Raw genomic sequence first — 24,396 nt, forward strand, 5'->3', positions numbered from 1 at the left:
TGGCTGCTTTTGCTTTCTGTTTACTCTTGGCTGTTTTGGTAGTTCTGTTGTTGCTGTTTTATATCTGTTTGTCTGCATGTTTGTATTTGATATGAAGATAATAAGAGGGGAATAGAAGTAGTCTGGTGAGTGACTGTCTGATAATCTCTGATTGCTGGCCTCTCTCACTGCTGCGACCCTCAACCACCGCACACCGCACACCGCACACCGCACACTGTACTTGCCTCCACTGTATATATATACACATCTCCTATTGAAGGTCCCATTGCTATCCAGTATTCATCATCTAAAGCCATCTGCATCTTCTCTCTCACTTTACTCCTCTCCATCACCGCCTCATCTACTCCCTCTACTCTACCTCACCGTCCACCTGCCAGCACCCATCCCTGCATCGCCAACTACTTCCCCCTTCTCCGTTGCTGCTTCACCAAAACACCCTCCCCACCAACCAAACTCAACCAATTTCTAGCCTCGCCTCGAAGGCCTAATCCGTGCCATTAATTGATCCTGCTCATCGCCATCGCAGATGAGGCTACGCGGAGCGACAGCCAGCAAAGACATCAGCCGCGCTCGATGCGGCAGCAGAACAATCGAGCGCAACGCAAGCGACCAACTGTGCTCAGTGTACCCGCTCAGCAGCCCCAGGCGACCGCTCCTTCGCCTTCGTTGCCCTTCCTGTGAAGTAATCTACCGCTCGCTTTAGATATCTATACTAATCCTATTTGCTAATCATGACAAACAATCTGTACAAACTAAACCGAGACACCTAGGCGGAACCATCAAAGACTTCCGTCACATGAACAGATATAACAACAAACACAGCCGTATCATCCAAAAGGAAGTAAATGAAATACCACCCCTACACAAACACAAATCCACAAATCAAAGCTGACCCTTGATATCGATCTTCTTGAACGCAGCCATCCGATTGTACATTACAACCGGATATGCCTCTTTTGTGCGTAGCCGTCGTGTCTTCGAGTCAAAATGCTCAATAATCGAATTTCTCTGCATAAACTCCAGGCATTCCTCTTCTGATTCAAAGCCCAGCTCAACCGTGAGATAATCAAGACCAATCTCTGGTCGGAAACTAAAATCAAAATCCCTGCAGTCAGTATACAAATCCCTGATAGCATAAGCGAAAACACAACTCACGCTTTGCAGATAATCTCGAGCGCAAGCAGCCGTTCGCGGTCAATAAAAGAGTCCATCACATATCCGCCCATATTCGGCGCATTCATGTACAATTTCATCAGCGTGTGGTAGTCAGAGTCAGTAAGTGCCGTCCGCACCGCCAGCGCGTGCATCACAGCTTCGTTTTCCTTTTCCTTTTCTGTTAGTTCGGTTAGTAGTTCATTCATGTCGCTCTGGTTCCGGGTATGCAGAAAGTAAAGAATTCGGTATGCCAAAAACTCTTCTGGGTGCCCGGGAATCCCCTTCTCGTATAGAGCTCGCAGTTGAGTTTGGCATTGGTTGTATTCCCCAAGGTCCCCTCGCTCCAATGCAATCCTAGCGTGTATCTCATACACGTTCACAGTGAACTCGTTTTGTATTAGTTGAACAGTGAGGTCCTGCCGCATCGATTTGAACTGGTCACAGATATACGCATAGTTTTTCTCTTCCCGCCATTTCTGCTTCAACAGCTCCAGAGCTTGCTTAAGAACAGGTAACGGCCGCACCGTTTCTGGATCCGGCGCTGACGTTAATCTCAAATATCGCTTTTCCAGCTTTTGACAGCGGCCCACAAAAACCTCGGGAACACCGTCCTAGTATACATGTCAGCTCTCAGCTCTATAGCGTACCAAGTAATCACAAACCAGGCAATCTTACCGAAATATACAGCTGATCAGCTCCAAAGGATGGTGGTGGCGGGGTGGGCGTAGCTGTGTTCTCGTGTGAATCTGAGTGAAATCTTCTGGCGCGGCTTTCTTTCTTCGCCTTGTCCTCTTCTGACATGACAAATCTGGTACTCAAATCGATTCTGCAGGGTGTAAAAAGTCAGATCGTCATTCTTGGTATCTCAGTTTCCCAACAAGGCCTAAACTCACTTTTTCTTCTTGATGGTAGGAGACGGGGGTGGAGGACTATAATCGTCACTAGGGGGTTGATCCCACTTCGCTGACCTCTTCGTCGCCTTCCTCTTCGTCGTCTGCTCTGTCGTCAGTGGTGCATCCGACATCGCCGTATCTTTGTCTCTGTTCCCCCTCAAAGCCTCCAACCGATCTTCCATATCGTCGTCATTTGATTCGGGCTCTATCGGAAGTGGCTGTTTATCCCAGTCTATCGTCCATATCGCTCCAGAATCAAGAGCTGCACTTATGATCTTTTTCAAATTCACTTCCATCATCGGCCGCTGAGAAGGCGGAAACGCCGTGAAGCAGCGACCGACGTACTCTTTCAGTGACGGAGGCCACGCATTACTACCCGCTGCTGCTGCAGCACCGCCATTCCCTCTTGAGCTAGATGTTGTTTCAGCTGCGGTGGCGGAAGTGCTTGAAGACGAGGATGAAGACGGAGTGAAACTTGAAGTGTTTGAAGTTTTGGGAACAGTAGCGCTGGTTTTAATCGATTTGCTAACGTTCACCGTTCCAAATGATGGTTTGTCTATCCCAAGACAGGTTAGTATATGCATTGAATCCCTCGAAAGCCTTTGCACTGAAGCAGCACAGTATTTAGAATAGCCACTCACCGAACTTTGATCTTGACCATGGCGGGGCCGACATCTTTCCCCAGAGAAGTTAGGATTTCTGCTCTACCCTAGCCGATTCTTACGACAGAAAGCGGCCTGAACAGAATATAGACAGTATATATCTACTAGCAGTAAGCAGTAGTAAAAAACCAACCTGAAAAGCGGGAGCCGTGCGATATCAAGAGAAAAAGCCACTACCTTATTGCAAGAAGGCTCTGAAGAATCAGGCCTCACAAGACCGAGCCTTCTTGAAATAGCCACAAGGCCCTTATTCGACTCTCAGCGTTAAGGTTTACACAACGAGTGGCTGCCGCGGCAACGGGGAATGGGTGCGGCGAGCAGAGAGCAATGTAAACAAAGCCTCGCAGGAAAAGTAAACATTGTCGCGCTCTCCAGCTCATTCTATCTGAACCATCTGCTTTCACACGCACTGGTGAACTTATATACCCACCCTCCTTCTAACGTTACGACAGCTCTACTCTACTTCTATTGCTGAATAAATCACGATGGTAGCCAAGAAACGAGCAGCAACCGCGACAGCAGACACCGGCGATTCGAAGGCCTCGAGATCATCGACAACGGCAACGAAGAAGCAGAATGCAAAGCAGACTGCTAAATCTCAGAAATACACATCTCTGTCGGCACTGGTGGATAGCTCGGATGTTTCTGAGGATGAGCTAGCAAGTGACGGTGCTTCTGCGAGCGAGCTTGAAGAAGAGGAGATTATTGCTCCTCCGAAGGCGAAGAGAGCAAAGACCGCAGCGGCATCGAGCGCGAAGAAAGAACCACCGGCCCGAAAGAACAAAATAGCAAAGGCTCTGGCTGAGGTCGAGGAAGAGGAGGACCAGCAGATTGCTGCGCACGGAAAGGAGAACAAGCAGAGTGAGTTGCCTGATTATAGCTATGCTCGCAGACCTGAAACTAACCTATAACTCGGTAGTAGTCCCATCCTCAGCACTTCGAAAGCCAAAAGCTGCATCTGTTGCGTCAACGCCTTTGACGACAGCGACCAGCAAAGCCAACAGTGTCCGTGCATCGTCTGTCCTAAAGGCGACCGGCACGACCTCTCGAACCTCGTCTGCTATCAAGGCCTCGGCGACTAAAAAGTTCGAACCTCGCGCTAGACTCACACGACCTCCTAGGCTTGAGTTTGTTCCAGAAACCCAGGACGCTTATGCTATTGACGAGGAGGACGAGAACATTGAGGTTCTGCCGCAGCAGCAGGACGAGTCTGGCCAAGTTTCTTCGGAAGCCTATAGGCGTCTACTAGCACAGCATGAGAGCCTAAAAGCCAAATTTTCTAAACTCAGCAACTTGCGCGAGACCGCGGCAGAGGCTGCGCTTACATCATACAAGAGTTCTGCTGAACGACGATTTGCCGCCGCAGATGAGCTGATCACGGAGTTACGAGGGGAGCTGTTGGAACGATCACGCAAGATCAAGCAAATGGAGTCAGCAGTGAAAGATACATCTGCGTCAGAGGAGACAGTGGCTAAGCTCAATACTACTATTCAGAAGTTGAGCCAGGAAAACAGCATGCTGAAGGCCAAATTCTTGACAACCAGCAACACTGCTAGTAGTGGCGGCCATCCGACCACGCCGATCGATAAACTCAAGGAGGATATAATCTCGGATCTTACTGGTCTGATTGTGCGTGATGTCAGAAAGGATGGAGAGAATGTTGTGTTTGACTGCTTACAAGCTGGCCGCAACGGTGCGTTTCACTATAAACTGCTGATCCCTGATGCCGACAGCGGTTCGGGAAGATACGACGACTCAGCGGTTACGCTCGTGCCGATGATTGACGAGAAGAGAGACGCTTTACTATTGTCGCTACTACCTGATTATTTCACCGAATCGCTGACGTTTATGAGAAACGCGACCGCACAGTGCTATCTGAAGATTTCCCAGGCTCTGCAAAAGAATACCGAGAAAGCATAGTTGGCTTTTTTCTATTTTCTATATCTGTTTCCTTTTCTCTTATTTTCTTCGTTTGCTTTGATCTATGTTTTCGGGGGTAGCAGTATACGATAGAACGAAGTTAGTAATGTGTATTTTAGATTCGAGAGGTGTGTTTTTTTATTCAACTTAATGAGACTTTTTAATGATTTACCAGTCGTTATAATCATACATTATAAATTACGCCGTATCTTACATACAGCCGATCGTTCGATATGACAATCGTAGAAAATGCAAAGCTTACAATCAACTAAAAAACTAGCTGTACATCAAACAACGAGAATAGAAAAGAGAAAAAACATAGCAAAAGAAATGCATTAGTCCCGCTTCGTGCTGGAGAACCCCCCGTTCCCTGTGAACATGCTGAAGTCCGGCGCTAAACCTGCAGCAACAGCTTGCCGCATCGACGATCTCACTCGCGCCCGCTGCGGAAATACAACAACTAGAAAGTAAAAAGCAGAGACTGAGAAGGCAACTACCGCCGAAGCTATGCAGTAACATATCGTAGCGAACGAGGTGATTTGCCGATCGCCCATTTTGGGCGTACGCCCGACGTTGAACCAGCGGGTTGTGAATTGCATGCTGAGTTCGTCGCCGATGATGACACGGGTGGTGTTTAGCGGTGCGACGGGGTAGGCGACAGCCGAGGTGATGTTCACGCCGGCAGAGGGCTTGCCGGGCACGGCTTCGATGTATTCGAATATGATTGTGAATCGGGTCGCGATGTCGAGGTGGGATGTCTCGAGCTTGCCTTGGATGGAGAACGCTAGCGGGGCGTTGAGATTCTCGCTGCCGATCCGAGAAGGCACTTGGCAGCTTAAAGGAGCATCTTGGTGAACGTATAGCTGGAACAGATGGTACGTCTCATCCAGAAGATCAAACGTACAGGAAGAGGGCTTGTCAGAGTCGACGTTGAACGGGAATTCGAGCTGTTTACCAGTCTCCTTGCAAGCCGGAAATGCATCATAAATGATCTGTCCTGTCTCTTCGCTGGTAATATGTTCTCCGTGCTCAATCTCTCGCCTCACGCAACTAACCGGGACCGATTCGCGCTTCTTATTGTACGGCCGTCCTTCAGTGATTTGGAGTGGGGGATAGTGTTTAGGCTTTGGCGGCTCCTCGACCTCGCGCTCGGTGACAATCTCCTTGCGAACCGTGACAACTTTGGCCACCGGCTTTGGTGCATCGTCCTCTTTAGTGGATGATGAGGAAGATTGTTGCTTCGATCCCTCGCTGCTGCTAGTCCCCGATACAGGCACCGTCTTCTCCGACTGGTCTACTATCTCCGGTTTTGATTCTAATAATTTCGCGGCCTCCTTTGTAGATGCAGGATCGGCTTCTTTGTCATCAACCTGATTATCAACTCCGTTATTGTGATTTGCAGTCCTAACTTCGAAGATCTGCATGGTGACCTCAGGCACTTCTTTCTCTTGCTGCAACGGATCATTCTTGCTCTCTCTAGCCTCCTCGATCTCCGCCGCCGACGTGTAATCGCCCTTTGAGATCGCGTCCGCGACATCTTTATGCACGTCGGCCATTTCCTTGTCGTTTATGTCGCCATTGTGGGTAGATTCTGCTGTTGATTCGGTCGCACGGATGAGCTCGCCGTCGTCGAGGAACGGCGGCTCAGTCGATTCTTTGCTCGCGGCGGTCTTCTTCTTGTCGATGTCGTCCTCCGGCGCAATGTGCTCTGGACCAGAGTCCTTGTTGACGGTAATTCCATCTTGCTGAACAGCTGAGACGGTTGAGAGCAGGCTCAATGCGACGACTGCGCCGGTTGATAGCTGTGATGAGGGGGAGGAGCGCAGGGGGTGGGGCAGTCGATGCGCTTCTGCTACACAGACGGCAAGACCTGCTATTGCGAAGAGTATCCGCTTAGGATGCATTCTGACTGCGTAGAGATTGAATCGAAGGTGTTTATGGACCAGGAATGGTTCTGACAGGCACGCGATCCCTGATAAGAGCAGTGATTGCACTTAAGTACACTCGAGCCCTGCGGCGGCGGCGGCGGCGGCAGCAGCAGCAGCAGCGCTCTGTCTGAGCGATGATCCGAAGCGAGTGGAGTAATGAGACGACCGGTGAGGCTATCTCTCAGCAGTCAGGATACCAGTTGTCGATGGCAGTGAGATTGTGGTTGCTGAACAGGTAGATACGAACGAAGGCGGCGTGTGGCCAGGAAGGTGGGGGGAAAGAACTCAGCGCTGGACTTTGAAGCCTCGGTGTTCACAACTCTCTGCCTGTGCAGCCCGTCTATTTTAAGCACGCTTTTTCTCTATTGAAGTTTTCTATGCTTCGCCGCTCACAAAATATAACTACTAGTTGCTTTATTATTTACATTTACTGAATCGAAACCAAACAGCCACAGAAAGGAGACAGGAACACGGATCTGAAAGTAGTTTAATTGAGCATACAATAGACAGTTAAAGGCTTGCACGTGATCAACCGTCAATAATTTTTTTCGAGATTAAAGTCCATGCGGATGGCATTTTCCAGATCCCAGAATTCCTGGTTTTCGGTACAAGCAACCTCCAAAGCCAAGCGATATCCGTGTGGGTTTTCCTGTAAACTAGCAAACAATTCATACTATACCACCGTGAATACCAAATCTGAGGATAATGCGGACATCGGCGATTCGCATGCTGACCAGGGAGTGCTATGCCCGTTCGACCGGTAGCATCTCCCACTCGGCAGTTCTGAAGCTGTCGCCGTGCAGCTTTTCGCTATTCAGATCGACAGGAGCCACTGCTTGGAGTTTGTCTAGCAACGCCCAAGTGCGGCGGCTATTTTCTTCTATGCATTGCGCTGCGCGTAGCAGCAAGGGTGTGACGCTTGCGTCGGCGACGGCTCGATCGGTAACTGGACTACCTTCCAAGCATAGAAAGACGCACTTCAGCCTGCTTGAATCACCATGCCCGTCTGGTTTGGTTGCTGTTTTTGAACCTTGCAGACAAAGCCGGGGATATGCGACATACACAACGACCTCGAACGAGAGCAGCAGCAGTGGGAAACCCAGCGGACCGCCAAAATCGAGCTTTGTCCAGACTTTTGCGCGATTCATTGCTCGATCTACCTCGTTTTTGTTTTACTGTGCCGTTGTTGGTGTTGGTCTTGGATTCACTGTATGCTCTCTTTGCCACCTTTTGGAATTTCTAGCCGTTTTCAAGTTATGTAGCTAACTGATTTTTTCTTCATAGGGTCTTGCGGGATACTACTTCGTGACAACGCTTCTGCTTCCAAGTAGCGACATCCAACTACAGAACAAAGCCGAGAGTCTCATCTCCGCGCACCCAGAATGCCAAGCCGCTCTTGGTTCGAAGCTCTCGTTCTACGGCGAGTCCTCGTCAAATCGATGGTCGCGCAATCGACCGGTCGCTACCAGCCGCGGAATCGACCAGTACGGCGTCGAGCATCTGTGGATGCGGTTTTATACCATGGGAGACCAGAAGGTTGAGGGGACTGTTCAGGCGGAGCTGCTGAGACCCAAGGATGGGTATAGTTTTGATTTCAAGTACTTGACTGTTCAAGTTGGTGGTATGTATTTTTTACTACGACAGCGGCTGTCTTTATTTAAATTCGCGGATCACTGACACTCTTTTTCATATAAGACAAGCGGATTGCTGTTATAGAGGATCCCGCGCTGGTTAAGAAACAGCGCAAGGCTTCCGGTAACGGTCATGGCATAGAATTCATGGGCGTCCGGATCTGGCCGTTAAAGTGATGAACAATAGAGCAGAGTGATTGATTTCTTTTCCTCCCCGATCATCTATCTGTTCACTACTCCAAATCCATCATCTAATAAAAAGCATAACGCTCAAAGCAAATATCGCGTAATGCACCCACAAAGACTGAACTATTGCTCAGTGAGCCCTAAACCGCTACTACTGCACAATTGATCAGGAACCTGCGGGAATCTTCTCAATTCATTACATAAGCGAACGTGCGGCTGAGGCCGTGTCATCAGTTTCGAGATATCGCCATCGTGACCTGGTCGCTCATTGTCAACAGGTCCCGAGCGCTATAAATACGCCTGCTGCGTCTCGTTCTGTTCGGGTTCTCATATATATACCTCTTGATTGATATTTCTTATTGTTGAATTATATTTGTTAAAAGAATCATTATGGCGGCTGCAAAGGACGGACTTCTCAACGTGGGCGAACACTGCGCCTACATATCTTGCCACAAGCTTGATTTCCTTCCGTATGTCTCGAATGCTATTGATCTGTATTATTACAAGACTTCACACTAACTCATATCTTGGACAGATTTAAATGCCCCGACTGCGACAACAAATACTGCCTCGATCATCGCCAGCCATCTTCGCACGAATGTCCGGCCGCGCTAACAAAGCAGGCAAACTCCCAGCCATCTTCTGCATCTCCAAAGGGCAGACAACTAGGCGCTCCTCCAACATCTCGCGAGCATCCGACGAGCTGTTATCTTTCTACATGCACTACGCAAATCAACACGACGCTCAGTCCCGCCACTCGATGCCCTGTGTGCAAGAACCTAACCTGTCTTAAGCACCGACTTTCCCATTCTTGTCCCGGCGCGCCAAGTCAGCCGAGCACGGACAAGAAAGCAAGTGCGATGGCGAAGTTCTCAGAGTGGAAGAACAGACAGACTTCGTCAAACGCGCAGGCATCTTCGACTTCGGCATCTTCCTCTTCGTCGAAAATATCCAGCTCGCTCACCTCATTCCTGAAACCGAAACCGTCTGCCTCTGCCGCTGCGACCATCGCACGCGCTAAAGCGATTGCAAGTTTGAAGGCCAACGCGAAAGGTGACGCGGCGGTTCAACCTGCAAATAGAATATACCTCTTTGTCGAATCCAACTTCTCCCGCTCCACCTCCACCGCATCTTCATCGTCATCAGTATCATCATCATCAGCATCACCAAAGACCGCAAAAGCCGAGATGTGGTTCGGAAAGGACTACGCTATCGGCAAAGTCCTCGACAAAGCAGCGGCGCGGCTGCAGGTGCCGAACCAGAACAGCAGCAAGGTAGAGGATAAGGACCGGCTGCGCGTGTTCCACGTCGAAAGCGGGCGCGTGCTTGAGTTTTCGCAGAAAATCGGCCAGGCGGGCGTCAAAGACGGAGACACGATCTCGCTAGTGAAGGGGATCGTTATGCCGAGTCTGTTGCATGATTAAGTTACCGGATTGGGTTTTGGCACGGAGAGCATTGGAAGCTCGTTTGCATTCGTGGTCTGTTTTTAGGGAGTTTAATTTTGTAATATAGCGCCCCGATTCTCTGTTGTTTCAATAAATCTAGACTATCGTACAAACCTCTCAACGGTCATATTGAGATATACACAAAACACACCCAAACATCCCTAAAAGCACAAAAACAGCACCCACCGCTAAAATACAAACACCAAAGTGAACCAATATTAATATACATCGCTCCCAAAAAGATAATAGGAATACAGCTTGGAACCAAGACTAGCTCGACGCCGAGTTCAGAGCATACGAGAAAGCAGCGGGGAGAAGACACGCTAACCTATCGCGAGTTTCGTCTTTCAACCTAGATGAAGAGATGACAGGCGATGACGAAAGCGAGCCTTCGTCTGACGAAGAAGGATATGCAAGCAAAGACTCGACAATCGAGTCATCGATCATCTCTGCAGGGTTGGAGATTCCGGCAATCAGGTCGATGTAGGCGCGATAACCGGCCTCTGATTCTTCGAGTAAGAGAGCAGAGTGTACGATTTCTGTGCCGGCGGGTGCACATAGTCGTAGCTGTTCAATGTCATGAACGGTAAAGCAATCGCAGTTCCGGACGTCAAGACGCTTTGGTCGATCGTCTCTCGAGAGCCAGGCTTTGACCGTCCGCGGGCCGACGACTGGGATCGAGCTTAGGTCGAGGTCGGTTAGCTCGGGAAGGTCGTTAAGCAGCCGCCGGATCCTGGTCGATGAAAGATAATAGCAGCAGCTCAAAGACAGCTTCTCAAGAGCGGGAAAAGCGGTCGAGAGCTCTCCCAGAGCGTATTTGCTCATTCCGGTTCTCGAGAGATCGAGCGAGGTGACGGTGTCGCTTAGCTGCTTGGAGAACATATCCGTCGTCGGACGGATAAGTGTGCCGGACAACGAGAGACTTTGCAGCTCGCGCGCACTGCCGACAAACTCACTAATACTAGCTTCGGCATCTGCGTCAAGCGCAGCGCAGTTTTCGAACGAGAATTCGCGCAGACGGGAGTTGGGTTTGATGAGTTTGAAGAGCGCGGGGAGGTCGGCTGAGGAGAAGTAAGGCGGGTTCTTGATGTCGATAGCACGTGCAGTGTTGGCGAGAGCGTGTACTAATGGGTCTGAGCTGAGCACTGTGCTGGGTCTTAGACGAGAGATGTCAATGAACTTCCAGAGACGGTCATCGGCTGCCACGGAGCGCCACTGTATTCAACAAGGCGGTACGACGGTTAGCAACAGGATACAGACTGGAGGTGCGAATATTCACGAAAAATAGACACAAAAACAGTAAACATAAAAACAACTTACAGCACGGCAAACACACGAGGAGGCTACCAACGCGTCCGGGTCGAGGTGTTGAAATACGCTGAGGATGAGCTCGTAAGGCAGGTCCGCGGCGACCGATGACGTTACCGGCCGAGCTGCCGCGCTGCGGAAAGACCCGCGCGGGCTGATGAATAGGCCACCAAACTCGCTGTCGAGGTAGTCCATTTTGCCCCAGTAACACCTCTGAGGTCCAGTACTCTGCATACAGCGGAAAAGAAAGAAGACCGCGCAGACAGACCGGGAGTCAGAGCGCTGTTGGGAGGTAAACAATGCGTGCCCGGGGAGACGAAAGCAGGCAGGGAAGCATGTGAGCGTGCGGCTCGCACGTGCTGGGCATCACATGCAAAGCGAGCGTCGGATATCATTAAATTTTTCGCTCGTTGTGTGGGCTAAAAATGGGACCGGCGCAGAGCGTACACGAGGACCCCCGGGGAAGACAGGACTGCGGGCAGCGAGAGGTGGGATTTGGAAGTAGGAAGGTGTCTGGTGATGGTGCAGAATTCTGCTGCTTGAATATACTGTAATTTAGGTGTATGCAGGTAGTATATTAGTATAAAGGCTGCAATGAGCTCTGGGAGAGTGTAGCTGTTTTGGAGTCAGACGTACTTATATATACAGCACTGTGTACCCGCTCTACTTCCCCAAAACAACCCCAGCGGCCGTCACGCCCACAAAGACTGAGGATCAGGTTCGTCATCTGCTTGTTGCTATTAGCAGCCAATTTCCCTCTCAGACATTCCTGCCTCCTAAATTATCCTCATCTTCACCGGAAACCAGGACCGTGTCTGCTGGTCTACGCCCTATCGTGTGTTTTAGTAAGTGTCCCGTTCTGCATTCTAGCAAGTGCACTCTTCTGTCTTCTGGCTGCCAGTCAGCCGCTGTCAGTCCCAGCAGGATTCGACTAACAAAGCATACGCTGTACCCCAGACCACCTCATCCGCCTTCTTCTTCCTCTTCACCGACCGACGGCGTCGTCGCGTCCATCTCCAGATTTATTTTTGTCTGCCTTTTTGATCAATCGGTTTTTTTGTGTGTCTCTAAACCGCGCACACATCCTGTCCAGCCTTCATGGCTGCCACCGCTCCTTCGCCCCACGTCGCTGACGGTGCGAAGCTACAGAAGCGGCACTGGTGGTCTCGTCTGCGCCATTCGCGCCATGTCTCTGCCTCCGCTATCTCGCCTTCGTCGGACTCGTTCTCCTCGCTCTCGACCGCGACCGGCGCGACCCAGCAGCTCCAGGTCCCGAACCAAAACCTGCTCTATCCGCTCTCGAGTAACAACACGACCTCGGACACTGCTTCAGCCGCTCCGCCATCTCGTCCGCTCGAGGTCATTGTCGACCCGTTCATCTTTGGCCAGCCTCTCGACGCCGCTGTCGAGCGCTCTTCTACTCGAGTAATCAGCAGGTCACAGAGCGGCGCGAAGATTATATATGGACCGTTACCCGTTCTTGTTGCCGTCTGTGGAACATATTTACGAGAAAATGGTACTGTCCTACTTTTTTTTGCTTTTGTTTTGTTTTGTTACAAATATCTCTGCTCCGGGTTTTGGCTATTTGCAAGCGACTAACCTCTATACCCTACAGGAATCAACACCCAAGGCATATTTCGACTCAGTGGGTCGGCCAAACGAGTCCGTCAACTACAGCAAGTCTTTGCCTCGCCTCCCGACTTCGGCGCAAAGATTTCATGGCAAGGATATACCGTTCACGATGCGTCAAGCATTTTGCGCCGATACCTCAACAGCCTCCCCGAACCGATTGTACCGTTAGACGAGTACGATAATTTCCGTGCGCCGTTTGAGCATGCTAGTGACCTTGCCTCGTCCCAGAACCAGACTGGAACGGGAGGCGCTGGAGCGAACAGTAATAGTACGGCGACGATGCGGAAAAAGGATATAATATCTGTAGTTCAGCAGCTGATATTCCATCTACCGGTCACGAATCGCCAGCTCCTGCTCTATATTCTCGATCTTCTGGAGCAATTTTCACGACACTCTAAGAAGAATCTGATGCCGGCCGCGAATCTGGCAGCTGTTTTCCAGCCTTGTATATTATTGCACCCTCAGCACGACCAGTCGCCAGAGCAATATCGGATCTCACAGGACTGTCTTGTGTTTATGATTGAGAATCTGAAATACCTAAAACCGAGCGGGGAGGATGCCGCAGCGGCTGCTGCCGAGGGAACTACGGCGTACGAGGTTCTTGAGAAGAACAGCGGACTGCGCAACGCTCGGCGCGCGCTGAGCTCGGGGTCAAATTTCGCAGGACTGTTTAAGCTGTCGAACGGAAGCAGCAACAGCAGTAAGGATAAAGAGAACGAGCGAGATAGTATGCAGATTCCGATTTTCAAGCGCGGGACATTACGTCGATCAAACACAGTACCTATCAATCTCGACCGGGCGACGGCTACGAACAGCAGTAACGCGAACGGCGTGAAACCGCTGGCAAAGTCGGCGACCTCGGTTGGCAATCTTTCGTCATCTGCAGCAGTGGCGGGGATGACCACAACGACTACAGCTACAGTTGCAGGCTTATCAAATGCAGCAACATCGGCTTCAACCGCTCCAGGGACGGCAGTGACGCCTTTGCGCAACCCGCGATGGTCACTAGGTGGGAGCGGGCGAAGAAGCCAAAGTAGTCGAAGCAGTATGGTTGGTACGCCAGAGCTCCTTTCGTCATCGCCGTCATTTTCATCTTCGTCTACGTTTATCGCACAGACGCCCACGGCGGGGTCTGCAGCTACAGGCGATCAGCGAGGACAACCAATGTCGGTTGTGGCGGCGATGAGTGCGTTGCAGCGGAGTCGCAGTGGACGGAGTTTTATGAACTCAAGCTCGAACCGATCGTCAGGAGTGTGGGGAGGCAGTGCGAGCAATAGTCCTGCGATGACGGCGTCTGAGTTTGCTGCTGCGTCGGATGACGGGGATACGCATTCGATCCAGAGAACGCCGGAGCCATTTCAGCGACCGGTGTACGAGCAGCAGCAACAACAACAGCAACAACAGTTGCAACAACAACAGCAGCGAAGATCTGGTAGTTTTGTGGAAAGCGAGAACGACGTGCTGTATGTTCCGAAACGAACGAATTCTGTGCAGCAACGGCTCGAGTCGTCGCCGGCGATCAGGAGTAGCAATCGGTCGAGCACGACTGAGATCTATCAACCACAGCCGCAGAAATCGCAGCAGTCTCAGCAGTTACAGTATCTGACATCAGCATCGCGATCTCCGCGAGTGTCACCGAAGCAGACACCGCGACCCTCGCCGCAGACGACACCGCGGCAGAGCTACATGAAGCAGCAGTCTGCGGACTCGCCGCTGCTGTCGTCGACGTCATCAGCTTCATCAGCGCCGAAGCGGGCTGCTGCGCCAATAGCACCCGCGGCAGCGCCGGTGGTGTCGACAACGAATAGAGCAAAGCCAGAGCCGCCGGCTATGAATAAAGCCCGAGTTGCGAGAACGAGCACGCAACCGCCGGAGCCGCGACGGGCGACTACGAACCCAGCACAGTTATTAAAGCAACAGCAGCAACCGCAGCAGCAACCTACAGCACAGCCTCGGCGGTCGGTGGACTCGACGATGCTGAGTTACTCGCCGCGCAAGTCTACGGATATGTCGGGCATGGCGCCGTCGCGCAACAAGCCGAGAAGACAGGGCTCGATATCGCGCGCACTGTTTGGGATCGTCACCCGACGGCCTACCATGGGAGCGACCGGGGACGGAGGCTCCGGAGGCTCGAGTGGGAGCGGGAAAGAAACGGCAGCAGCAGCACCGCCGCTGCCGAGACTGGACGGCAGTTACCACAAGTACAGTGCGTCGACGGCGGTACCGAGCACGACAGGGAGAGGGTCGACGGATGCACAGGCGCAGGCGCTGGCGGGAGCCGGAGCTGCGTTCCATCGACACACGCAGAGTCTGCAGCCGCAGACCCCCCCTGCTCGAGCCAATGCGCGAAAGCTGCACAGGAAGTGAGCAGACGAGGAAGAGTGTTTTGTTGGTGTAGAGTAGAGGTACGTGGGAAAGTGTTTTGTTAGGAGGGTGTTGATGGTATTACAGTGTGTATGGTTATGGTATTGTTTTGCTATTCCAGCTCGCAAAAGAGTGTATATAATAGGTCTTTAATAGTAATAGTAATGTTCAGAGAGCAGATACGGAGTCGTTACGTAAGAAGGTAAACAAGGGTCGAGGACCCTTTGAGTTTGGGCTGATTGAGTCAGAGCTAGAAAATTAGAGATGAGCACTGGTCCGGGCGCTGCCATCGTCGGCAGGCTCCGGGGAAGAGGAGACCTGGGAGATGATGGTGGTGAATTGAGAGGAGCTGTAAATATGTACGATAGCTCTACTTAAGCTCATAAAGTACATCATATCTTCTATAACAACAACAGCCCTCGAGATCCTGCAAACAAACCCAGCGAAGGTCTTCTCCGGGGTCCAAATCGGGCGCCACCGACGGCAGCGAGCGCAGGCGGCGCACGGTCACGCGCTAATCCCAAAACGGCCGCTGTGTTTTTTCTTCTTCACCGCTTTTCTTCCTTCTTCCCGACTCCGCCTTCCTTCTTTATCTCTGCCTCTCCTCCTCTTCTCCTTCTATCTCTTATCGTCTATCTCTCCTCCCTCTCCTCCATCATCTCTCATGGCTCTCGCTGTCCCCCGCCGCTCCGCCTCCCGCTCTCGTCGCGGCGTTTCCCCCGCTCCCGTCCACGCTCATGATCCACTCGCCTCCACTACGCTCGATCACTCCGTCTCCCCCCTCGAGCTGCCCTCTTCCACCATCTACTCGGCCTCCGCCCAGCTGCGCTTCCTAGCTGACTCTTCCGCTGCAAACGCTGAGCTCTTCTGGCAGCTCCAGTCCGAAGCCCGCCGCTCTTCGTTCTCCTCGACCTCTTCTTCCGCATCTTCCCCCGCTTCTTCCGCCGCTCGCGCTACCGCCTCCACCGCTCCACCATCCGCCGCCGCCCCCACCGCTCCCCCCGGCACCGCTCTCGTCTACATCCACGCCGTCAGACCCACCGACACTCTTCCTTCGATCCTGCTCACCTACAAGACAGACGCCGCTACAGTCAAAAAAACAAACCGGCTATGGGCGAACGACGCCATCCAGACCCGCGCCTCGCTCATGCTTCCGACAGACAAGTGCGCAATCCCTCTGCAGTGCCACCTCCGCGCCGAGAAAGGCCAGCTCAGTAACTTCAAGGGCGTCCCTGCCGGATCGAGTCTGGTTGGCTGGGCCATCGTCGACGGCGTCGGTCAGCACGTCGAGGTTTGCGCCGTACCCTGCGCGAGACTGGGCTACTTCCCCTCCCGCTCTGCCGTCTCGGTCGCGACTTCGGCGTCCGCCTCGTCTTCCCCTCGCATTTCCGTCGACTCCATCGCTGCCACGGACTGCACTACTGACAGCGACTCGTCTTCGATCTCTACTGCTGATCTGAACTACAAAGTCAGCTCGCCTAGTATAGAGTCAGAGTCCCTGCCGTCATCACAACAGCCGTCGGAAAAGCAGCCGTCACAGCCGCAGCAGTCGCTGTCCCCTTCCTGGTTCTCGAAAGTGGTCTGGGGATTGGCTGGAACGAGCACCGGCTCTAGCGTCGTCAGCATCGACAACAACAACAAGAGCCGCAGAGCTGTCTCGTCAGAGTCTGGAGGCGCCTCGACGCCCCGTGCTGGTCGGGACCGTGCCTCGCCACGCATCGTGCCTGCTCAGGAGGATTTCGAGATGCTTCCCGAGGAGGAATTATATAGATAGTCTGTAAAGCCTTGTATCATTCCTTGTATCTTTTTTTTTCACTTTTTGTTTCACTTGTATCATTTGTTTGGCGCTTTTTCTTTGGGCGTATGTTTATGGTCGTTTATGGATTGGAAATGGATAAAAAAACATTCATGGGGTTTGTTTTGGTTTTGTTCATATGTTCGACATTGCATTTTTTCTGTTTATTTTGATTGTATTGTCAATACTCCGCGTTTTCCGTTTGGAAGAGTTGTCACTCCAATATCTACCTACTATTACATACCAACACCACTATGAATCAACTTTACTCATTGTATTCTGTAGATAGATGCATATCATACTACATAAAAGCTACACATATATTATATATATCGCATATTCTGCAAAACCACACAGGTTAACAGACAGATTACGTTATCAACGCGCGGAGTACGCGACTGTAGTGGGTTAGGGCGGTTTACTGGGAATTCAAAGCGCGTGTCGCATTTTTCTTCGCGTCTTCCCATCACTCCCTTCTTCCCGTCATAGCCCCGCGCCTTCGCTTCAAACGATTAGCATACCTGCACCGCATCCACTGGACATAGAACACGGAGGAAAGAGGATAGTTGTATAATGGCACCATCGATGTCGTCTGCTGAGGCGATAAGCACACCTGTGTCCAGCGATACGTCGTCCCCTCCTGCAGCCAAGCGATCGCGGACCGACGACGACAAGAGCGTCGGCAACGTCGAAGAGCAAGCCTATCTCGACCTATGCGCCACTATCCTTGAGCGAGGCGAGAAACGTCTTGACCGGACCGGCACAGGAACGTACTCGCTTTTCGCACCACCACAGATGCGGTTCTCGCTACGCGACGGCCGGTTCCCGCTGTTGACCACGAAGCGGGTGTTTTTGCGGGGGATTATTCATGAGCTGCTGTGGTTTGTTAAGGGAAGCACGAGCTCGCTTGAGCTGAAGGAGAAGGATGTGCATATCTGGGACGGCAATGGATCGCGCGAGTTTCTGGACTCGGTCGGGCTTTCGCACAGAGCTGAAGGTGATCTTGGACCGGTGTATGGGTTCCAGTGGAGACATTTCGGGGCGGAATATGTGGATTTCAATACAGATTACAGTGGACAGGGGGTTGACCAGCTTGCTGAGCTGATTGACAAAATCAAGCACAAGCCGTACGACCGACGTCTGATTCTATCAGCATGGAACCCAGCCGACATGAGCAAGATGGCCCTCCCGCCATGCCACATGTTTGCGCAGTTCTACGTCGGCTACCCCGACGGTCCTGACCAGCAGGGCGAGCTGTCGTGCTGTCTGTACCAGCGCTCGGCGGACATGGGTCTCGGCGTGCCGTTTAACATCGCGAGCTATGCGCTGTTGACGGTGATGATTGCCACTGTGTGCGGTCTGAAGCCGGGCGAGTTTGTGCACTGTCTCGGAGACGCGCATGTTTATCTCGACCACGTTGATGCCATGAAGACGCAGATTGAGCGGACGCCGAGAGAGTTTCCTAAGCTGGTTATCAAGCGGGAAGTGACTGATATCGACGATTTCAAGTATGAGGATTTCGAGGTGGTGGGATATAAGCCAATGGGGAAGATTGACATGAAGATGTCGGTGTGAGCTAGCATGAGCGAATAGCACGATAATAACGATTTTTCTCACATTTATCTATTTCTTCCTTTTGATTCCCGACTTGACAGGCAACGGCAACGTAGTCAAGCAATCCAGCTTCCTCTGTCTAGCCTACTCAGTTCAGCTACTCTGTCTAGCCTACTCAGTTCATACGTGCAGACTCAACCTCTACATAGTCTTGGCAGCATACACGACCCAGCCAGGCTCAAGCAGGAAGAAGGTCTGGGCCGGTGTGGGCTGACTGCAGAAATGGAGATTACGCACGCGGAGTAAGGAGTGGGGTTCCGGGGTGTATGCGAGAAGAAGGAGTGTCGTGAGTTGTATGCATAGGCTCGGATCTGAATCCGGGTCGGGGAGAGTTCGCTGGATGTTTGTTTTCGGACGATTTATTTTTTTGCCATCTGTGCCCTTTACGATGTAGAAATTCCACATGTCTTAATGATCTTAACCGCATCTCATCCTTCCTCTCTTTCTTTCTCTCTTCGTATTCAATTGATACACGTAAATTTAGTTCTTATTACCCGTATATCGAGAACCGACGGCTGTGATCCGGAGAACTCAGAAGACTGAAGAATGCCAAGAAGTAGGTGGAGGAAAGAGGAAAAAATATGAGAGGTGGGAGGACGACTGCGGCTATGGCCATGGATTTAGCGGAGATGCAAAACTGTGGAGTTAAACGGAAGTAGTGCTTGAGTTGTCTTTACTGGAGTGCTCTGAATGATAGTCGTAAATTTATCAATATTATTGTAAGATTCAATGAAATAGTTATGACTATTCTTTCTCATACTGATGACCGAATAGGGAAAAACAAGATAATAAGAGGGATAAAGAATGGCGATCCGAGAACGATGCCACCTCGAAGCCGCAGCGGAAGAAAGCAAACAGCCGATCTCTCCACATCTCCGCCGGATTCAAGGAAATCCGGAAAGCGGCTACCAGAACCCCAGCATCGAGGCAAAACGCATACGTAAACAAGCGTGAAGTACTCTAGAGAGTAGGTACGAGTGTGCTTGGTCTAATAAGAGAGAAATCCAGAATGTGTAAACTTGGCCTACGGTCCAGAACATTAACATATTGCAATTGCAACGTATTTGATTTTGTCACTCAATAGATTTAGAAGTTCGTTTCAGAGAGAAATAGGGTCTTTGCTATAGCTGTGACGTAGTATAGTGTTGTAGTATATGTCTTCTCGAGAAGAGTCTCTGTTGACTCTTTGTGGGGACGATGGACCGCATTCGCTCAATCGTTCAAATTCCAATGATCTAGCAGAACGTATTATCATGATCAGATAAGTATATCAAATACATAATTATTATCTGATAGGTATATCAGATGAATATTTATCTGATAAGTAATTGGCAGATCTGCAACATCGGCAGCTCAACTACTGCGAGTCCCGGACTTCTCTGCTCTCTCTCCACCTGAGAATCAAGTAGAGCCTAGAACGCGGTCCAGACTGTTTCCACCCTCGCAGACTGCTACTGCCGTAAGACAGCATGTGCATTAGCAAAAAAACTACATCCTAGCCAAGCAAAAGGAGAGCAACTGTTGCAAGCAGAAATGCGAAATGAAGCGGAAGTTGGAGAACGACCGTGAAGAATAATCTCCGGTGGGATGTTCGCGACTAAGCTCCGAGCCAATGAACCACCGCTCACCATCCGTGCTCACGGAGCTAAGCACGTTCTGCCCCCTCGTCCATCTCCATAATCGCCGTGCGCCAAGGCCCTATTCTTCTGTTTCACACAGCGGTTGTGAACAGCTGCCGACAGAGGTCTCCCCACTAGAAAGCGGCACTCGGAGCTTGCGGAGAAGACGGGCTGCGTGCCCGAGGACAGCAAATATCTGGGCATAAATAGTATTCACGTCGCCCATCTAGACCTGCATCGACCCTTGTTTTTTTGGGTTTTCTTTGATTGGCCTGACTTCCTATAGACTGCCCTTCAATAAACGGCAGAATCTGGTCCATTTGCTCTCCAGATATTCGTGCCGTTTCTGAGAGCAGAGAGAAGTAGCTTGGAACTCTGAAGGGCTGCTCAGCGGCCTTACGCGAGGTGGCTGCAATAATGAAGCGCCGCAGCTGAGGCGGCGACCCCGAAATCCTCTGTAAACAGAACTTGTGCTCCTCGAGCGCAAGCGCATCTCTCCTACTCTCCATTGGTTCTACCACCCTCTCGCTGCCGGAAATTCTGATGTAAAATCAATTATATGAAGCTCTTATTGATATCTGCTAATATGCAGCTGTGGTGCATCAACAAGGTTCGGAAGAGGGAGTACGTATCCCTTCTCCGGCCTTGACTCACCTTCCCGCTCTGCCGTCATCCGGTCGCGGCAACCATAGCTGGCAAACCAACTCTGACAAGCCCGGCTTTCAAACCGAATAATCAGCTGGTCCAAACGCCAAGCGCTAAACCTTGGCTATCTCACTACAGCTCGTTTTGGCTTTCCGAGTACCTACCGCACAAGCAATAGGACGCATCGCAATGGAAATCAAACTTTTGCCAAACTCTGCCCGACCACTTGATTGTTCGTCTTCCGCTCGTTCGAATGCCATCTAGACCTTCATCTCTGCTCGCTCTTATTAGAAATTTTGCTTTGCCTTCTGTCTTTTCCCTAGCTGTCATTAATCATATACCTGCACGAGCCCAGTCGTTCGGTGCTCTGATTGCTCTGCCAAGACGTATCTCGGTCGTACTCGCTTCTCCATCTCACCCCATCAGCGACTTTTACCGTACTTATTCCGACCTCTTTGAACCAGGCATGGGGACTATAATAACTCCGCGCTGCGGCACGTCAGTTCTGTTGCTTGTTATACTGTACCATCCATCTCCGGACAGCAGCTGTTCATCTTCTCTTCTTTGTTTTTATTAACTCTCGAGGATGAAGTTCGCAACTAGCATCTTGCTTTACATCAGTGCCTTTGCAGGCCTGGCTAGCATTGCCTCTGCTCGTCAGACGTCTACCTTACTTGCCTGTGAATATATCTGTGGCAATTATGTCGTTACCGTCAACTCCACTGCCGGATGTCTTACCGCCGCCTCTTCTGCAGGGAAGAGCTCCCACAAGCTAGAGAAGCGCAAGAAGAGCGGTGCTACCACCAAACTCGACTACGAATGCGCCTGCACAAACGATGTGTACCAAGGCTCCTGGGCGCTGTGTATCGACAAGTGCGCTGAGAACCAAAAGGAAAAGACATGGAACTACTGGACCGACCTCTGCGGAAACAAGACAAACTACGAGGTCACCATCGACGAGAGCTACGAGTACTATCTTGAGCTTGCTGAGAAGGACTATGTCGTCGAGGGACAGTACGATGGTGCCACAGACGTACCGTCTATGATTAACTCGACTACCTTTGACTATCCTTACCGCACTCAGGATGCCTACATGCGCAACATGAAAGATTCTGTTATCTACGGGTAAGTGGTCTTCCTCTTCACTTGGAGTACAAAATTATCTAATTCATCATTGAAGAAACACTCTTTTGGTTTTCTGGGGCTTTTTCATGGTCATCGCGTTCCTCAACAACGTCTTCAGTCGTCTCCTGAACATCGAGCGCGGTGCTACCAACAAATACGTGACCATGTTCCGCAAGTGGTTCATCCTTCCTGCAACCTTTGGAAAGATGCACGCCGAGCCCTTCCGCTTCTTTGGCATTGCGCTCAACATCACCCCCGTCAGATGGATGTATCTTCTCGTCGTTCTCTACAGCATCCTCAACGTCGTTTTTCTCTGGCCTCAGGTTGATATTTTCGAAGAGAACACGAAGATTGGAACGCCGAGACAGCAGTGGGCTCGATATATTGCTGACCGCTCTGGAATCTTTGCCACCGTCATGATGCCATCGCTGTATCTGTTTGCGGGGCGAAATAACATTCTGCAGTACTTCTCTGGATGGCAGTTTGAGACCTTTAATGTCATTCACAGATGGACCGGCCGGGTATGAATCTTTTTTGTTCTAGCAGGTTGATATCTTAGTACAGTTTGGGTATACTAACTCTTTATTTTAGTGGATGTTTATCCAATCCGCTGTTCACGGTCTGACATACTCGTTGGTTTACGTCTACCAGGAAGGCGGTTACGCAACCTATGTGGAGAGCGTTTGGCACGTGGAGGCTATTATTTGGGGTAGTGTGGTAAGTACATTTTGGTTTTGTAAATAGCGAAGCAAAGATTCTCATCTATTTCAGGCCACTATTCTTGCTGCAGCCATTCTCTTCCAAGCATTCTATCCCTTCCGCCACTACTTTTATGAGATTTTCAAGATTCTCCATATCGCCCTCGCTGCCGTGTTCCTGGCCTACACTTACCTCCACGTTTACGCGTACAATTATTACCAATGGATGTTTTACAAGTATCTCTGGGCAACTGTCGGAATCTGGGTCGTTGACCACGTATTCCGCATCTTCCGTATTCTCTACTCCGGTCTCTTTGCTACCGCTTCGGTTAAGATCGTTGGCGGCGCTGCTATTATTCGCGTCAAGCCCATGATCTCGTGGACTCCCAAGCCTGGTCAGTACGCATACCTCTACGTCATGCGCCACAACTTCTGGGAGTCTCACCCGTTCTCGGTCGTCGGCAAGGAGAACGGCGAGTACGTCTTTGTGACAAAGGCTGAAGCTGGAATGACCCAAAAACTGCTCAAGTCTGTTGCAAAGGCACCTGATGCTACCAAGAACAAGATGAACGTCTGGGTCGAGGGATTTTACGGCGAGTCTGCTCCTGTCAGCCGGTTTGATACCATCCTTCTTGTCGCCGGCGGCATCGGTATTACAGCTATTGTCAGCTACGCTACTGCTCTTGCAAACAAGGCCAGAGAGGGACAGCACATTATCTTATACTGGATCTTGCGCAATGAGACAGATCTGGGATGGGTCAAGTCGCTGATCGACGCTATTGCAGCCACCCGGCGCGTCGAGATCCACATCTTTGTGACCGGCGCCCACGATTCAAGCGTCGCCGCACTCTCGGACGTGAAGAACAGCGACTCCGCTTCTGCATCTGCCACCGACTCTGAGAAAGCAAACTCGCTCGACGGCTCCAAGATCTCCTGGACCGCAGACGACGTCACCTACGGCCAGCGCCCGGACATGAACGCGGTCATTGCATCCACCGTCCACGAGGCGAACGGAAGCGTGGCAGTGATGATGTGCGGTCCTGGATCTTTATCTGATATTTGCAGACAGGCGGTCGCGCAGAATGTCGATAAGGGCAAGGCGCGCGTTGAGTACTTTGAGGAGGTCTTCTCTTGGGCTTAAACGTCTTTCGTCTTGTTTTCTTTTTAGTTTGCCCGCTTGCTAGCTCCAATTGCTGAAATTTCTGTCAGCTGCTAGGATTTTCATGTTTCTGTGCTGTGAAGCGTTGAACGACCTTAATATTTGTTTATCTGTTCTCAATTAGAAGTAATAATGATAATTTGATGATCTGTTTTCAAACAAGTTCGGCTTCGATCTTTAGTTGCCAGAGCCATACATAGATGAAAAACTATAAAGAAAACCTTGAAAAATACCACGTCACAACTGACTCAGTAACATCAATAAGAATACAATCGCGGTTGGCTGCCTAGTCCTGTCGAGCGGTTAGTTATATATGAGAAGAGCGTCGTTCTCTTAAATGTCGCGTTAGGGTTTTAATAAATATAGTTGTTATGGCGACGGCACGCCGTCCTTGCTGCGGCTTTTTGTTTGGTGCTTTGTTTACCAGGTGTAGGGTCTGCAAGAAGCGAGGGAGTTCCACGTCCTCCTTTGCGGCTTCGATCTTCCTACGAGTCAGGTTGCCTATTCTTTCTTCACACACGTCAAGACTTTTTTTACAACTTTTGAAGGCCACGTTCGTGCCTTGTTGCTTATTTTCTCTCAGTACTAGATTCTTATCAATTAGAGAGTCTATAGCT

The 24,396-nt window shown here is 50.8% G+C and overlaps 10 protein-coding genes across 10 annotated transcripts; 7 read left to right on the top strand and 3 right to left on the bottom strand.

Moving 5' to 3' along the window:
* Positions 1-648: 648 nt before the first annotated feature.
* BZA70DRAFT_51045 (SAC3/GANP/Nin1/mts3/eIF-3 p25 family-domain-containing protein) lies at positions 649-2,961 on the bottom strand. Its single transcript, XM_064915161.1, has 5 exons — positions 2,690-2,961; positions 2,049-2,604; positions 1,831-1,981; positions 1,156-1,766; positions 649-1,090 (listed from the first exon to the last, which is right to left on the bottom strand). Exons 1-5 carry the CDS (start codon positions 2,721-2,723, stop codon positions 883-885), a joined length of 1,560 nt encoding a protein of 519 aa, XP_064771484.1. The 5' UTR covers positions 2,724-2,961; the 3' UTR covers positions 649-882.
* A 104-nt stretch (positions 2,962-3,065) lies between these two features.
* Positions 3,066-4,789, top strand: BZA70DRAFT_273768 (chromosome segregation protein Csm1/Pcs1-domain-containing protein). Its single transcript, XM_064911889.1, has 2 exons — positions 3,066-3,571; positions 3,630-4,789. The coding sequence occupies exons 1-2, from the start codon at positions 3,196-3,198 to the stop codon at positions 4,628-4,630; spliced, it is 1,377 nt and encodes a 458-aa protein (XP_064771485.1). The 5' UTR covers positions 3,066-3,195; the 3' UTR covers positions 4,631-4,789.
* On the bottom strand, positions 4,790-6,683 carry BZA70DRAFT_273769 (uncharacterized protein). The gene has a single exon (XM_064911890.1). It carries the CDS (start codon positions 6,532-6,534, stop codon positions 4,966-4,968), a length of 1,569 nt encoding a protein of 522 aa, XP_064771486.1. The 5' UTR covers positions 6,535-6,683; the 3' UTR covers positions 4,790-4,965.
* A 145-nt stretch (positions 6,684-6,828) lies between these two features.
* Positions 6,829-8,801, top strand: BZA70DRAFT_51074 (TIM21-domain-containing protein). The gene is made up of 3 exons (XM_064915162.1): positions 6,829-7,767; positions 7,843-8,179; positions 8,254-8,801. Exons 1-3 carry the CDS (start codon positions 7,264-7,266, stop codon positions 8,364-8,366), a joined length of 954 nt encoding a protein of 317 aa, XP_064771487.1. The 5' UTR covers positions 6,829-7,263; the 3' UTR covers positions 8,367-8,801.
* On the top strand, positions 8,766-9,799 carry BZA70DRAFT_287758 (uncharacterized protein; the record flags this gene model as incomplete). Its single annotated transcript, XM_064913981.1, has 2 exons — positions 8,766-8,845; positions 8,911-9,799. 2 exons carry the CDS (start codon positions 8,766-8,768, stop codon positions 9,797-9,799), a joined length of 969 nt encoding a protein of 322 aa, XP_064771488.1.
* A 71-nt stretch (positions 9,800-9,870) lies between these two features.
* On the bottom strand, positions 9,871-11,427 carry BZA70DRAFT_273773 (uncharacterized protein). The gene is made up of 2 exons (XM_064911891.1): positions 11,141-11,427; positions 9,871-11,035 (listed from the first exon to the last, which is right to left on the bottom strand). The coding sequence occupies exons 1-2, from the start codon at positions 11,360-11,362 to the stop codon at positions 10,091-10,093; spliced, it is 1,167 nt and encodes a 388-aa protein (XP_064771489.1). The 5' UTR covers positions 11,363-11,427; the 3' UTR covers positions 9,871-10,090.
* A 1,078-nt stretch (positions 11,428-12,505) lies between these two features.
* BZA70DRAFT_223777 (Rho GTPase activation protein) lies at positions 12,506-13,282 on the top strand (the record flags this gene model as incomplete). The annotated part of the gene is made up of 3 exons (XM_064910197.1): positions 12,506-12,644; positions 12,744-12,954; positions 13,024-13,282. Coding segments are annotated over 3 exons (609 nt in total), but the record flags the coding sequence as incomplete, so codon positions are not given.
* A 2,424-nt stretch (positions 13,283-15,706) lies between these two features.
* On the top strand, positions 15,707-17,324 carry BZA70DRAFT_273777 (uncharacterized protein). The gene has a single exon (XM_064911892.1). The coding sequence runs from the start codon at positions 15,789-15,791 to the stop codon at positions 16,896-16,898; it is 1,110 nt and encodes a 369-aa protein (XP_064771491.1). The 5' UTR covers positions 15,707-15,788; the 3' UTR covers positions 16,899-17,324.
* A 73-nt stretch (positions 17,325-17,397) lies between these two features.
* BZA70DRAFT_306108 (thymidylate synthase/dCMP hydroxymethylase domain-containing protein) lies at positions 17,398-18,494 on the top strand (the record flags this gene model as incomplete). The annotated part of the gene is made up of 2 exons (XM_064914799.1): positions 17,398-17,534; positions 17,571-18,494. Exons 1-2 carry the CDS (start codon positions 17,493-17,495, stop codon positions 18,492-18,494), a joined length of 966 nt encoding a protein of 321 aa, XP_064771492.1. The 5' UTR covers positions 17,398-17,492.
* A 2,971-nt stretch (positions 18,495-21,465) lies between these two features.
* BZA70DRAFT_273783 (ferric reductase NAD binding domain-containing protein) lies at positions 21,466-24,097 on the top strand. Its single transcript, XM_064911893.1, has 4 exons — positions 21,466-21,922; positions 21,978-22,443; positions 22,514-22,639; positions 22,694-24,097. The coding sequence occupies exons 1-4, from the start codon at positions 21,840-21,842 to the stop codon at positions 23,759-23,761; spliced, it is 1,743 nt and encodes a 580-aa protein (XP_064771493.1). The 5' UTR covers positions 21,466-21,839; the 3' UTR covers positions 23,762-24,097.
* Positions 24,098-24,396: the final 299 nt, after the last annotated feature.

The sequence above is a fragment of the Myxozyma melibiosi genome (genome assembly GCF_037950935.1).
Source record: "Myxozyma melibiosi strain Phaff 52-87 chromosome Unknown BZA70scaffold_1, whole genome shotgun sequence".
NCBI classification, from domain to species: domain Eukaryota; kingdom Fungi; phylum Ascomycota; class Lipomycetes; order Lipomycetales; family Lipomycetaceae; genus Myxozyma; species Myxozyma melibiosi.